A 15,697-nucleotide genomic window follows, 5' to 3' on the forward strand; every position below is an offset into this window, starting at 1 on the left:
CTACACCTTCAACTGAGGTATCCAGGTTCTTGCACTGGGACTGACTAGCTAGTCAGGGCGACTCATGGAGAATGAGGAAAAACAGGGTGGGGCAATGGCCACATGTTCTCACTTGTAAACAAACACCGCATGTTCTCACTTATAAGTGGGAGCTGAACGGTGAGAACACATGGACACATCGGGGGAACAACACACACTGGGCCTGTCGGGGGCAGAGCAGGAGGGACAGCATCAGGAAGAATAGCTAATGGATGCTCGGCTTAATACTTAGGTGATGGGTTGATCGGTGCAGCAAACCACATGACACATGCTTACCTATGTAACAAAACTTCATATCCTGCACATGTACCCTGGAACTTAAAAGCTGAAGAAAGAAAAAACAAACAAACAAACAAAACCCTCTCAAACACCTGTATGGAAGGAAAACATTTACAGTCACATTTATCTCACTTGTATTTGTCAGAGATTTGTGAATTGCCTTAAAAAAATTCATGAGGCTGGGCGCAGTGGCTCATGCCTGTAATCCCAGCACTTTGAGAGGCTAAGGCAAGCAGATCACATGAGGTCAGGAGTTTGAGACCAGCCTGGCCAACAAGGTTAAACTATTAAAAAAAAAAAAAAAAATTAGCCAGGCTTGGTGGTATGCGCCTATCATCCCAGCTACTCCGGAGGCTGAGGCAAGAGATCACGCTACTGGACTCCAGCCTAGGCAATAAAGTGAGACTCTATCTCCAAAAAAAAATTAATGAGCCACAAACAATTTTACCCTGAATTCCCTAATGAAAAGTTTGGAGATGCGCGGTGCCACGGGGCAGGGGGAAAGGCACAGGGAGGGGACACAGGCTCATTGCCGTGTCTGCCCTGCACTCTGTCCCTCACTCGCCGCCGATGACCTGTCTCGCTGCGCGCACACCCTGCCACCACCCCGCAGAAATGCTTTGGTTACCCACAGTCCTTCTCCAGATGAGACCGGTGTCCAGGGTACTGGCTCCTCATCTCACTCGGGCTTATGCCAAAGATGTAAAATTTGGTGCAGATGCCCAAGCCTTAATGCTTCAAGGTGTAGACCTTTTAGCCGATGCTGTGGCCATTACGATGGGGCCAAAGGGAAGAACAGTGATTACTGAGCAGAGCTGGGGAAGTTCCAAAGTAACAAAAGATGGTGTGACTGTGGCAAAGTCAATTGACTTAAAGGATACATATAAAAACATTGGAGGTAAACTTGTTCAAGATGTTGCCAATAACACAAATGAAGAGGCTGGGGATGGCACTACCACTGCTACTGTACTGGCACGCTCTATGGCCAAGGAAGGCTTCGAGAAGATTAGCGAAGGTGCTAATCCCGTGGAAATCAGGAGAGGTGTGATGTTAGCTGTTGATGCTGTACTTGCTGAACTTAAAAGCAGTCTAAACCTGTGACCACCTCTGAAGAAACTGCACAGGTTGCTATGATTTCTGCAAACGGAGACAAAGAAATTGGCAATATCATCTCTGATGCAATGAAAAGGGTTGGAAGAAAGGGTGTCATCACAGTAAAGGATGGAAAAACACTGAATGATGAATTAGAAATTACTGAAGGCATGAAGTCTGATTGAGGCTATATTTCTCCATACTTCATTAATATATCAAAAGGTCAGAAATGTGAATTCCAGGATGCCTATGTTCTGTTGAGTGAAAAGAAAATTTCTAGTGTCCAGTCCATTGTACCTGTTCTTGAAATTGCCAAAGATCATCGTAAGCCTTTGGTCATAATCGCTGAAGACACTGATGGAGAAGCTCTAAGTACATTCCTCTTGAATAGGCTAAAGGTTGGTCTTCAGGTTGTGGCAGTCAAGGCTCCAGGCTTTGGTGACTATAGAAAGAACCAGCTTAAAGATACGGCTATTGCTACTGGTGGTGCAGTGTTTGGAGAAGAGGGGTTGACCCTAAATCTTGAAGACGTTTAGCCTCATGACTTAGGAAAAGTTGGAGAGGTCATTGTGACCAAAGACGATGCCATGCTCTTAAAAGGAAAAGGTGACAAAGCTCAAATTGAAAGATGTATTCAAGAAATCATCGAGCAGTTAGATGTCACAGCTAGTGAATATGAAAAGGAAAAACTGAATGAACGGCTGGCAAAACTTTCAGATGGAGTAGCTGTGCTGAAGGTTGGTGGACCAAGTGATGTTGAAGTGAATGAAAAGAAAGAGTTACAGATGCCCTAATGCTACAAGAGCTGCTGTTGAAGAAGGCATTGTTTTGGGAGGGGGTTGTGTCCTGCTTTGATGCATTCCAGCCTTGGACTCATTGACTCCAGCTAATGAAGATCAAAAAATTGGTATAGAAATTATTAAAAGAACACTCAAAATTCCCGCAATGACCATTGCTAAGAATGCAGGTGTTGAGGGATCTTTGATAGTTGAGAAAATTATGCAAAGTTCCTCAGAAGTTGGTTACAATGCTATGGTTGGAGATTTTGTGAATATGGTGGAAAAACGAATTATTGACCCAACAAAGGTTGTGAAAACTGCTTTATCGGATGCTGCTGGTATGGCCTCTCTGTTAGCTACAGCAGAAGTTGTAGTCACAGAAATTCCTAAAGAAGAGAAGGACCCTGGAGTGGGTGTAATGGGTGGAATGGGAGGTGGAATGGGAGGTGGCATGTTCTAACTCCTAGACTAGTGCTTTACCTTTATTAATGAACTGTGACAGGAAGCCCAAGGCAGTGTTCCTCACCAATAACTTCAGAGAAGTCAGTTGGAGAAAATGAAGAAAAAGGCTGGCTGAAAATCACTATAACCACCAGTTACTGGTTTCTGTTGACAAAATATATAATGGTTTATTCCTGATACTGGGTACGAGAGCCATGTGCCAGTGTACTGCTTTCAACTTAAATCACTGAGGCATTTTTACTACTATTCTGTTAAAATCAGAATTTTAGTGCTTGCCACCACCAGGTGAGGAGCAGCCTTTCTGTGGAGAGTGAGAATAATTGTGTACAAAGTAGAGAAATATCCAATTATGTGACAACCTTTGTGTAATAAAAAAATTGTTTAAAGTTAAATAAAAGGTTTGGAGAATTAAGTTATGGGACCATCTTTAAGATGGAATACTATATGGTTCCATAAAAGAATTTTTAATGATGACATTAAAAGAAATGTAAATGACATGGGGAGCTACTCAGTCCATTTTGCTGAATGTTAAAACTGGGCTCAAATCCTCTATCTAGTACAGTCCCTAGTAAGCTTAGAAATATATACACAAACATGGAAACGTAAGCTATGAAATACATCAAAATATTAAAAATGGCTTCCTCTAGGTATTGAGATTATGAATGACTTGTTTTCTTTATATTTCTAGATTTTTCCACAGTGAGCATTTGTTTATTGGGAAAGTACTCTAAACACCCTCACATTAGCCAGCTCGAGTATAATGGCGAATGCAGAGAAAGGAAGGGGAAAGGAAATGAAGGCAGGTTAGCTTTCTGCTCCCTCTGACGGCTACAGGAGGCATGTGGCCGAGCAACAGGGAAGAGGATGACTGTAGAGAAACCGACTTCTGTAAGCCTCAGTACACAGATCACATGTTCTTAGAATATGAAAAAAGTCAAGGAATATGTTTGTTCCAGGCTAATCTAGAAAATTAGTTTTCCTAGATTTTTCCCTAAGCCATAAATCAGAATAGTCCAAGGCTCTAAGCCATACAGCATTCAAGAATAAAACTTTTCAAAAAATTACATTTAGAATAGATAGAAAAGTTAATGGTATCAGATAATACATCCTGTGTATCAAATGTAGTCTAGATTTGTACTCAGAGAAACGACATAAACTTGCTTTGTTCCTTAACAATATTAGAATCTGCCTCAAGGAGCTGGGAATTGGGGTGAAGCTCCCACACAGCCCCAGGAGGCTGCTGTGCCTGTTGGCTGAAACGAGCACCACGTCCTTCCTGTTTTGCCTGCTTTGAGCCTTTCAGATTATTCCTCAGTTTAATTTCAAGTTAAAGACTCTTTAGAGCTGAAATGTTTTCCCCTTTCTCTTTTTGAGACAGGATCTTACTCTGTCACATGGGCTTGAGTGCAGTGGTGCAATCATAGCTCATTGCAGTCTCAACCTCCTGGGCTCAAATGATCCTCCCACCTCAGCCTCCCGAGTAGCTGGGACCACAGGTGCACACCATCATGCCTGGCTAATTTTTAATTTTTTTTGAGAGTTGAGGTCTCGCTATGTTGCCCAGGCTGGTCTTGAACTCCTGGGCTCAAGTGATCCTTCCGTTTTAGCCTTCCAAAGTGAGCCACCACGCCCGGCCCCCTTTTATTCTTGATCTTGACTCCTGTTCTAGTACTCATTTTTCCCTTATTATAAAAAGCAGTAAATGTGCTGGGTGCGGTGGCTCATGCCTGTAATCCTTGCACTTTCGAAGGCAGAGGCAGGTGGATCGCTTGAGCCCAGGAGATCAAGACCGGCCTGGGCAACATGGAGAAACCTTGTCTCTACAAAAAAATGCAAAAATTAGCCAGATGTGGTAGCACATACCTATAGTCCCAGCCACTTGAGAGGCTGAGGTGGCCAGGAGTTTCAGGTGGCAGTGAGCCATGATCGGGCCACTGTACTCCAGCCTGGGTGACACAGTGAGAACCTGGCTCAAAAAAACAAAACAAAACAAAACAAAAAAACAAACCAAAAAACCCCAGTAAATGTATAGATGGGTATAAAATGAAAAGCACCTTCACTTTCCAAACCCCTCTCTAGAGGTAACAAGTTCCCTGTGTATCCTTCCAGACATTTACTGCATATACAAGCACCCCTTGTTTATTAAGATCATGTTATATATATCATTTGGCACACTGCTTTTTATTTTCTTTTACTTAATAAAAAAATTGACGCCTTTTCATACATGGATTTACTTTTCTTTCTTTTCAATGCCAATCTCTTTTATTTCTTTTTTCATTTGATAAATATTTACTTAGCCTAGCTCACTGTTGTAGGAGAGTGATCCACAGTAATTAATACAAATAAAGTACCTGCTGCCAAGGTGCTTACATTCTAGTAAGGGAGACATAAAATCAACCAATCATCAATCAGTCAACAAAGAACAAATGAACGACAGTAATTTTAGAGAGTGATGAAGTGAACAATGAAAGGGAGCTGAAATTGTAGGAGGCTGGGACAGACATGGCCATTTTAGATTAAGGAGTTTCCATGTTGCCCAGGCTGGTCTTGATCTCCTGGGCTCAAGCGATCCACCTGCCTCTGCCTCCCAAAGTGCTGGGATTATAGGCATGAGCCACCGTGCCCAGCACATTTACTGCTTTTTATCATAAGGGAAGGTGCCTCTGAGGAGGTGGAATATGAACCAAGACAGAATATATGAAATAAGCTATGCAAAGAAGTGGGAGGACATTCCAGAAGAGAGTACACATGTCTGAAGGCTGAAGGCAAGAACAAGCCTGATGGTCTGAAGCTCACCAAGATGGCCAGTGTGACTGGCAATAGTGAGCAAGGCATACACTGATCCAAGGTGAAATAGAAGAGGTAGACGGAATTAGGTCAGTTAGGGAGACTGTTGGCAAATCTCAACTTTCTAAGAGAAGGTTTAGCATGGTGAGGAGGACAGCTGTCCTGGGAGCCTGAACCTTCTCTACTCCCTTTTCAACATTAGAGTAGCTGCAAAATCTTAAGGAAATCGCTTCACCCCTCCCTGGATCTCAGCTGCTTTTTCATCTATAAGCGACAGGGCTGTTGGGAAGCGAAGGAAGTTTTGTGCTGGAAGACTGAAGCTGAAGCCGGGGAACCCTCCTGATCTAAGAGCTGTGTGATAGGCTAAATAATGGCTCCCAAAGGTGTCCACATCCTAATCCCCAGAACCAGTGACGATGCTATCTTATGGCAAAAGGGACTTCATAGATGTGATTAAGGATCTTGAGATGGGGAGATGATCCTGGATTATCCAGGTGGGCCCAACATAATCACATGGATCCTAGTAAGACGGAGCAGGTGGGTTAGAGTCAGAGAGAGAGGTGACCGCTGAAGCAGTGCTGAGAATCACGTGAGCCTTGGGCCGAGAACATGGGCAGCCCCTAGAAGCTGGAAAAAGCAAGAAATGGATTCTCCCCTAAAGCCTCCCGAAGGACCTGCCCACCCATTTTAGTCACTGATTACAGGCCTCCAGCGCTGTAAGAAAACAAATGTATGTTATTGCAAGCCACTAAGTTTGTGGAAATTTGTACAGCAGCATGTGCTGTAACCACATGATTCTAAAATGCCTTGGAATCAAGCGAGGGAGTACTGGCCTGTGGTAGAGGATAAGCAGAAAGTGACAAAGAGAAAGCTCTGGGGAGAAGCAGGAAGCTCTGCGGGAGGAAGGGGAAAACAGGGCTTGGGGCTGTGGAGTTTGATATGAGCTGGTTTCCCATCAGAGGACCCATATAAGCTATTAATACTTCCTATATTTAATGTTGGCCACGGGTCTGGCTTGGGGATGAGGGCCAAAGGGATGGAGGTGAAGAACTCAGGGTCTGAAAGAGGAAACCTTCCTTTTTCCCTCAAAGTTTATGCTATACAATTTTATTGTGTGGACCTTAAGGCAAGAATTTGGGCAAGTCCAAGCCAATAGGAGGTAACAACTATCCGGGTTTGCCTCCTGCAGGGTCTCCTGGGCTGCAGGACTTTCCATTTTAAAACCTAGGGTCTGGCTGGGTATGGTGGCTCACGCCTGTAATTCTAGAACTTTGGGAGGCCGAGGTGGGTGGATCACCTGAAGTCAGGAGCTTGAGACCAGCTTGGCAAACACGGTAAAACTTCATCTCTTCTAAAAATACAAAAATTAGCTGGGTGTGATTGTGTGTGCCTGTAATCGCAGCTACCGGGGGGCTGAGGCAGGAGAACTGCTTGAAACTGGAAGGCGGAGGTTGCAGTGAGCCGAGATCGTGCAACTGCACTCCAGCCTGGGTAACAGAGCAAGACTCCATCTCAAAAACAAACAAACGAACACACACACACACACACACCTAGGGTCCCAGGCAAACTGGGATGAGTTGGTTACTCCAGCTGATAGTCTAAAGGGGTCTCCCTGACCAGGACAGAGGTTACTGGGTCACCTATACAATAACACTAAAATGCAAAAATGTACAGGCATCTAACACACGTTGCTCTGGGGAATAAACCATGCCCCTCTGGTGTCAGCCGCATACCCTAATTTGGTACTATAAAACTCATGTGTCTGGCCACACATTCCCAATTCACAGGAAACCATCCTTGGATTCCAAAATGTGAAATACCTGCTGAGGTCATCATGAAACAGGGGCTGGGAATCTCAGCTGGGCAAGAAACAAGGCCTGTGTGTGCCAGAAACAAATCTGTCAGGCCAGGCGCAGTAGCTCTCACCTGTAATCCCAGCATTTTGGGAGGCTGAGGCGGGCAGATCACCTGAGGTCAGGAGTTTGAGACCAGCCTGGCCAACATGGTGAAACCCGGTCTCCACTAAAGATACAAAAATTAGCCAGGCATGGTGGCGGGCGCCTGTAGTCCCAGCTACTCGGGAGGCTGAGCCAGGAGAATGGCTTGAACCTGGGAGGCAGAAGTTACAGTGAGCTGAGATTGTGCCACTGCACTCCAGCCTAGGCGACAGAGTAAGACTCCATTTCAATAAATAAATAAATAAATAAATAAATAAATAAATAAATAAAATTTAAAAGGCCAGGCGTGGTGGCTCACGCCTATAATCCCAGCACTTTGGGAGGCCAAGGTGGGCGGATCACAAGGTTGGGAGTTGGAGACCAGCCTAACATGGTGAAACCCCGTCTCTACTAAAAATACAAAAATTAGCCGGGCGTGGTGGTGAGCGCCTGTAATTGCAGCTACTCAGGAGGCTGAGGCAGGAGAATTGCTTGAACCCAGGAGGCAGAGGTTGCAGTGAGCCGAGATCGTGCCACTGCACCCCAGCCTAGGCGACAGGGCGAGACTCCATCTCAAAACAAAACAAAACAAAACAAAAAAACCAGATCTGTCCACTAAGGGGCTGCCAGTCACTGTAAGAGATACAGGAAAGTGCATGCTGCCAGCCCCTGCTCTGGCAAGTGAACAGATTCAGTGTATGATCCTCCCCAGCTTCACCAGACCCTTCCCACCTTCCCCCAGGCTCTCGGCCACTTGCTCAGCACGGAGCCCTGAAAAGAAATTCCCAAACTGAATCCCAGCTCAACCACTAACCAGCTGCATGACCCTGAACAAATCATTTGACTTTGCTAAGCCTGCTTGTTCATCCCACAGATGGTGACGATACCACTTTCCTTCATACAGGGAAAAATGACAGCACAGTTGTTTGACACCTGGCAGGGCTCCAGCTTATACTTCCACAAGTAAAACTCATCAGCATCCTTTCCTCCCTTTCCCACCTGAGTGCCAACTGATGAACATACTTAGGAAGGAGCTTGGGGAGTCTGGGCTGGCGTAAGGTAAAAGCGGCTGTGGGGTCAACTATGGGACCAAGAGAAGCTCAGAAATCATCTCTCACTCTTCCACCTTCAGCTGTGACGTCCATTAGGAGCTGGAAAGTGGCACCCAAGGCAGGCTCTCTGATAAGAGGGAACGAGATATTTGTCAAGAATTCTTACCCCAGGTCACGTAGCTCTCACACTTTCATTCCCTCCCTCAAGCTGTCTTGTTCTGCCACAAAACATGACAGGCAGAGTGAGCCCAGTAAAGCAATCAGATCCATCCTCTCTCTAGAAACCCTCCAAGGGCTTCCTGACTCACTGGGAATAAGAACCCAAATCTTCACTGTGCCCACAGGGTCCTGCATGAGCTCCCAGCACACCCTGCAGCTGGATTCCGCCCTGCACACTCCCCTCCAGACACACCTGCCTCCTCGCTCTTCCTCAGGTACATTAGAAAGGCCAAACACAGCCCCTCCCGGGGCCTCTGCCTAGCTCCTCCTTTTGCTTGAAGCTTGCTCTCCAGATGGTAGTCATGGTGCTGGTTCTCTTCCTTCGGGTCTGGATTCAAAGGCCCTTCTCAATGAGGCTTCCCTGGGCTACCTTCTCTAAAGCTTCTGCTTCCCACACCTCATTTCCCGCTGTCTGCTTTAGTTCTTTTCTCCCTAACGCGTGCCACCTAGCGTGTCACCTAGCGTGCCACCTAGCGGGTCACTCCCGCACTGGAATGGAAGCTCTGCCAGGGAGGGATGCTGGGCTGACTTGTTCACCTCAGTATCCCCCAGGGCTGAGAACAGTGCCTGACATACAACGGGCTGGCAGAATGTGTTGAATGAGTGACAGGCTTGGGTGTATGTACATGTCAACAGAGGGGTGGAGACAGGAATAACCGCTAGGTCAAGCTGACTGAAGGCTGGAGATGATGGGATCTCACGCCTGGTGGTGGGAGGGAACTGACAAAGCCATGACAGGGACAGGTTTGAGGTCACTGCATGTGGAGGTGGGTTTGGAAGTGTGACATGGAGGGATCAGTTTAGAGCTTCCATTTTCTGTGGAGAAGGAGTCCAGGTGGAAGGGGAGGAGTCAGAGACCCATGCCGCATAGAGAGAGTCTAAAATTTTTACTGTGAAGAGCTGACTAGAGAAACTCCAGCCAGCTCTGAAAGTCTTGGTGAACTAGTGACTGTGGGACTGACAGTGGTCTCAGCGAGCCTCCTGTGTGCCGCTTCTACAGCAGCATCTGATGTTCAGCTGCAGGCACGAGAGAGAGGGGACAGCAGATTCATCCAGGCTGAGGTTCCGCCAGGCAGCTCCCATGAAGACACAGAAGGACAAGAAATTTGGATTGCTTGGCAAGACGGTTGCTGAAATAGTGGCCAACGTCTCAACACTGGATACTGAAGGAAGAGAAGAAAGGAAGGGGCTGAGAGACTGGAAGACAGGAGAGCTAGGATCCTGGAGGAAGGAGATCTCCCCAGGGAGAGAGTATGCTTGGAGGTGGAGGCAGTGATTGGAGATGTGGGAAGAGGAGCAGTCCTGAGTGCTGACAAGAACCCAGGCATGCGTGCAGCAGGGGTTGTGAAGGTGAGGGGCCCGCATGTCATCTCACAAGATGGGGCAGGACTTAGGGGCAAGAGGAAGACTCAAGCCACAGTCTGAAGAAATGCCAAAGTCCTTAAGAAGTGAGAGAACCTGGCTAGGCACACGGTGGCTCATGCCTATAATCCCAGAACTTTAGGAGGCCAAGGCGGGAGGATCATTTGAGGCCAGGAGTTCAAGACCCGCCTGGGCAACATAGTAAGATCCTGTCTCTACGAAGAATTCTGAAACAAAAGTAGCCAGGTGTAGTAGTATGTACCTGTAGTCCCAGTTACCTGGGAGGCTGAGGCAGGAGGACTGCTTCAGCCCAGGAGGTTGAAGCTGCACTGAGCTATAACTCCACTCCACTCCAGCCTGGGTGACAGAGTGAGACCCTGTCTCTCTCTCTTTTTTTTCCTTTTTTTTGAGACGAGTCTCGCTTCACCAGGCTGGAGTGCAGTGGCAAGATCTCAGCTTACTGCAACCTCCAAGCTTGAACCTGGTTCAAGCTATTCTCCTGCCTCAGCCTCCTGAGTAGCTGAGATTACAGGTACCTGCCACCGCGCCCACTTAAGTTTTGTTAGAGACGGGGTTTCACCACATTGGCCAGGATGGTCTCGATCTCCTGAACTCATAATCCACCTGCCTTGGCCTCCCAAAGTGCTGGGATTACAGGTGTGAGCCACCCTGCCTGGCTGAGACCCTGTCTCTTAAAAAAAAAAACAAACAGATGAATGAAGAAAAGAATGGCTGAGCACGGTGGCTCACACCTGTAATCCCAGTACTTTTGGAGGCTCAGGCGAGCATATCACTTGAGGTCAGGAGTTCAAGACCAGCCTGGCCAACATGGTGAAGCTTACTAAAAATACAAAAATTACCTGGGTGTGGTGGCACATGCCTATAGCCCCAGCTACTTGGGAGGCTGAGGCAGGAGAATCCCTTGAACCCGGGAGGTGGAGGTGCAGTGAGCCAAGACCGCGCCATTGCACTCCAGTCTGGGCACGAGGGAGAGAGACTCTGTCCCCCTCCCCTCCCCCAAAAGAAAAGAAAAGAAAAGAAATGGCTGGGAGCGGTGGCTCACGCCTGTAATCCCAGCACTTTGGGAGGCTGAAGCGGGCGGATCACCTGAGGTCAGGAGTTTGAGATCAGCCTGGCCAACATGATGAAACCCCGTCTTTACTAAAAGTACAAAAATTAGCTGGGCGTGGTAGCACGTGCCTGTAATCCCAGTTACTCAGGAGGCTGAAGCAGAATTGCTTGAACCCAGGAGGCAGAGGTTGCAATGAGCTGAGATCGTGCCATTGCACTCCAGCCTGGGCAACAAGAGTGAGACTCCGTCTCAAAAAAAAAAAAAAAAAAGAAAAAAAAAAGAAAAGAAAAGAAATGAGAGAACTTGGCTGGGAGATCAGGAGACATGTCAAAGGGGAAGTGGTCAAGAGAGTGATAAGAACCTTCAGAGAGCAAAGGTTTTATGGGGGGTGGAAGAGACGTGGTCTGGAAGCTGCAGGGGAATCAAGAGGGACATAACCACATCATTTCTGGTCTTTCCAGCTCAAATTCTGACATATGCAGGTAGGGACAGACCCTTCCACTGTGGGTCTAAAATCTGGCCCTAGCTTTTGAGGGCACCACATTCTTGGCAAGAGAAAAAAAAGTTTCCTCTTTTGGATTGACTACATTTGCCCCCTGAGGTTCCCTATTGAAAAGCTGCATCTCCGCTCTCTCTCTGTCTTAAGGCAACTTACAAATTCACAGAAAAGCTGAAACTATCCAGGCATGCAGCCTGCACTATTGAATAAGTGAGTTTCTGGAGAATGCCCTCTGCATGAAGCTCAAAGGGGTTTGGCAAAAGAAATCTGAAGTGAGCCTGAGCTGGCACTCTGATTGCCTGGGGGGGGGTATCCAGGTCCCATCGCTTATCAGCAGGGGACTTTCGGTAAGTCCTTTAACTTCTTTGTGCCTCAGTTTCCTCATCTGTCAAATTGAGAAGTTAGACGACCTATGAATACTTTTCACCATGTTGGCCAGGCTGGTCTCAAACTGGGAGGAGGATTTCTGGGAAAACTTTTGCTTTGCTTTCTTGATAGGGAGCAAAGAGAGATTGGTGTCCATATTCCCCCTTCTCCCTGCCTTGGATACAGAAGTGATGTCTGGAGCTGTGGCAATCATATTATAATCATGGGGCAAATGTCACTGCTCTAAGGTGTGGAGAAGAAAGGCAGAAGGAGCCTCGGTCCCTGATAGGGGGGTGGTGGGAGTGGGGGGTGCAGTTGAACAAAAGCAGTGATCTTCCACCTTTGCTCTTGTTATGTAAGAAAAGTAACTCTCAATTTGCATAACCACATTATTTGGGGTTTGTGGTTAGTGACTGCTGGACACGATTTCTAAGCTTAGAGTGCCTCCTATTTAAAGGAGACCCCTAGGAAAGCACAGCACACGCTAGATCCAGGTCATCCACTTCTCTTAAGTCATCTTCAGAGATCAAAGGCTGAAGGCCCTAGCATGAACCCCATTTTTCCATTCCAAATAGAATGTAAAGGGTGGCACCGATTAGGAACGGCAGGAGAACAACGTCAAGGTGTGCACGAGGGCACGGTGTGAGGCCTTGCTCAGCAAAGGGGAGCTGCCACCCTCGGAGCTGAAAAGTGAAGAGATACTACCACTTCCCCAAGCCTGGTCCCCAGCCCAAGCTCTGCTGAGGAGGAGCCCTCTGACAAAGTAAAGGAAGGTTGTTCTGGCCAAGAGTCACTGAACCTGGCTATTTAATCTAATCACTCACTCATAAAAATCACAGAGTCAGTTCTGAATTACGGTGGTGATGGTGAAGAATGCAAGTTTAAGATTGCTATGGCTCTTTTATGCCAATCCACCATATCGATCCAAAAGCTTCTTAAACAGTCTTAAATGAACTGAAAGGTTGAATTTGGTGAGCTCCTCCGCTTCCCTTCTCTCCCAGTCATCCAGCTTCCCGCCCCCAAGGATAGGGGAGAGGCTGGAAAAATGAGCTTTGAAATTGCAGTCTCATAAAAGCAAAACTGAGAAAAGACAAAACAGTGATGGAGAAGCCAGACGATCATTAAAAAACAAAACAGTAGTCTCTCCCAGGCCGCGCCCACACGGGCTCGCCGCGCTCGCTCGTCACCACCGACACCCCACCTCTTGCCCTCCGCATGGGAGGGGCAAGAACGCGGTCAGTTCGCAGCTTCCAGGCAGGTGATGAGGTTAGCAAGTCCCGCAGTCCTCCGCTAGCTGGCGGCGGGGGTCTGCCAGGTGCCCGGACCCTCCGAGGGCCCCACGCCCGCGCGCCCCGGGGCTCGGGACCGCTACCCGCGGCTCACCTGCGCGCCCGGGCCCTGGGGCCCTGCTCCCGGGAGGTGGCGCGGGCCTGGCTCCCGTCACAGCCCCGGCCGCCCCGCCAGGGAAGTCGCGAGCGTGTCCGGCTTGCCCCGCCCGCCTCCCAGCCCGCACTCACGCTCCACGTCGTGCAGCTTGGCCCGCTCCTCCTCCAGCTTGCCCTTGAGGCTTTCGGCCTCGCTCTTCAGCGACGCCAGCGTCTCGTTCTCGTGCAGCGCCTCGGTTGCCATCTTCGCGCGGGGACGCGGCGGGGAGGGAAGCGGAGAGCGGGGATGCGCTGAGCCGCGGTGGGCGCCGCTCCAGCTGCCGTCCCCGGCCCGGAGCGCCGCCCCACGGTCCCGCCCTCCGTGATGACGCCAGCAGCTGCCGGCCCGGCTGCTGCGCCTGATCCCCCAGACCCCGGCACCTGGGCGCGCGCTCTGGCGCAGTGCCCAGTGCGATGTCCGCGTCAGCGCTGCCGCGCACACTACCCCGGAGAGGCAGGGAGTGTCAGGCCCATTTTACCGGCGGGCAAACTGAGGCTCAGGAATGCTGGGTGATTTGCCCGAGGACGCACACAGAGGGAAGGGCCAAGCCGGATTCCACCTCGGGACTCCCCGCTTCTGGGGAGACCGGTGAGGCTCCTGTGACACGGCCCTCCCATCCCCACGCCTCTCGTGCAGATCTCCGCTCTGTGGGACTTGATTGCGGGCTGCGGGCCCGTGGCTCCTGCAGGCAGAGAGAGGACGTGAGAGGAGACGGCTACGAGGCTTGGCCGCAGGTAGCTATGGTGCTCCCCCGACAAGGAACAGGAAACCCTCTTCGTTTGTTAATCTAAATATACAAAAATAAAACTAGTTGCTGGGTTCTGAGACGGAGTCTCTGAGGCATTAGGAGGCCCACCCTTAGTTTTTCTTTTCTTCACGCAGGAATCAAGTCCCTGGCCTGGGGGCGGCAAAAGGAGATGGCCGTGGGTCGGTGGGCGCGCGGGCTCAGACCTGGGGCTTCTGAGCCCACGGCCAGGCATCTGGGACCCCTCACTTCTGAGGCCACCTCCAGCCCTTTAGAATGAAGGGCTGGCACAGTTCTACCAGGATGCACATTTAGTGACTTCTGTCAGACTGAAGCATCCCCTCGCCCCAAGCGCCTGAAGTGTTAAGGCACTGTTCTAAGTGCTTTAATTCGCATTTGTTTAATCCTCGCAGGAGTCACCTTGAATGGGCACTCTTATCCCCACTTTATAGAAGAAGAAACTGAGGCACAGAAAGACTGAGTGATTACTCAGGGGGCACGCTCCAAGAAAGAGGGAGAGACAGGATTTGGACCCAGACAGGCTGGCTCCATAGTCCTCTGGACTTTGGTGTGGCTGATCCAACTCAAGCCTTCTCCTTTTTGCCTTTTCTGTGATCTTGCATGCGTTTGTGCAGAGAATGAGAAGGCAGATCAAAGTTACAAATTCTGCGGGAACATCACTAAGCAGAATCTTGGGTGCTGTCCCCACCTCTCTGTACCTGCTCCCTCCCAGAGAAGCCAGCCTGCACTTACTGCCCCGGGCCCTCTCTGAGAAAAGTTGAAGGTACTTGATATTAATCTGTACATAGTTGTTTTGCAGGTTAGAGTCTGAGATCCTCAGTTTCCTTATCTGGAAAAGCTTCTTCATAGGATCTGCTTCATAGGATTGCTATGAGAATTAAGTAAGATGGTGTGGGCCGGGCGCGGTGGTTCACACCTGTAATCCCAACACTTTGGGAGGCCAAGGTGGGTGGATCACCTGAGGTCAGGAGTTCGAAACCAGCCTGGCCAACATGGTGAAACCCTCTCTGTACTAAAAATACAAAAAGTAGCCGGGTGTGGTGGTGCATGCCTGTAACCTCAGCTACTCAGGAGGCTGAGGCACGAGAATCACTTGAACCCTGGAGTCAGAGGTTGCAGTGAGCCGAGATCATGCCACTGCACTCCAGCCTGGGCAACAGAGTGAGACTCAAAAAAACAAAAAGATAGTGTGGGTGAAGACTTTAGCAGCCTTCTCCATACATAGCAGATGCTTATTTGCTGCTAGTTCTCTTTTCCGTTCCCATCCATATATTAATAGATTTATTTGTCGTTGTTCCTCAGTATTTAAGTATTTAGCATAGTACTTGCATATGGTAGGTGCTCAGTTAATGCTAGTTTATTAAATTGATGTATAAAACAATATATAAAATATATAAATCTGTATAAACTATGTTAAAATATAAACGTATAACAAACATGTTTATAAATGGATAAATATATAAATACAATTATTTAAGTATAAGAATATAAAAATTTAAAAGCAAAAATATTACACCTGTTTGAGAGTTTGCAGAGCAAAAGGTTAGGAGCACAGGCTCTG

General features: G+C 48.4%; 1 protein-coding gene and 1 pseudogene across 1 annotated transcript in view; one reads left to right on the forward strand and one right to left on the reverse strand.

Annotated features, from left to right (window-relative positions):
- Positions 1 to 13,688, reverse strand: part of GNB5 (G protein subunit beta 5) — a 55,846-nt gene extending 42,158 nt beyond the window's left edge. The window contains exon 1 of the mRNA XM_008016585.3: positions 13,463 to 13,688. Within this exon, the coding sequence (XP_008014776.1) occupies positions 13,463 to 13,574 (112 nt within the window). The 5' untranslated portion in view covers positions 13,575 to 13,688. The remainder of the gene's footprint in view (positions 1 to 13,462) is intronic.
- On the forward strand, positions 804 to 2,740 carry LOC103245610 (60 kDa heat shock protein, mitochondrial pseudogene; annotated as a pseudogene).
- Positions 13,689 to 15,697: the final 2,009 nt, after the last annotated feature.

The sequence above is a fragment of the Chlorocebus sabaeus genome, chromosome 26, assembly GCF_047675955.1.
Source record: "Chlorocebus sabaeus isolate Y175 chromosome 26, mChlSab1.0.hap1, whole genome shotgun sequence".
NCBI classification, from domain to species: Eukaryota; Metazoa; Chordata; class Mammalia; order Primates; family Cercopithecidae; genus Chlorocebus; species Chlorocebus sabaeus.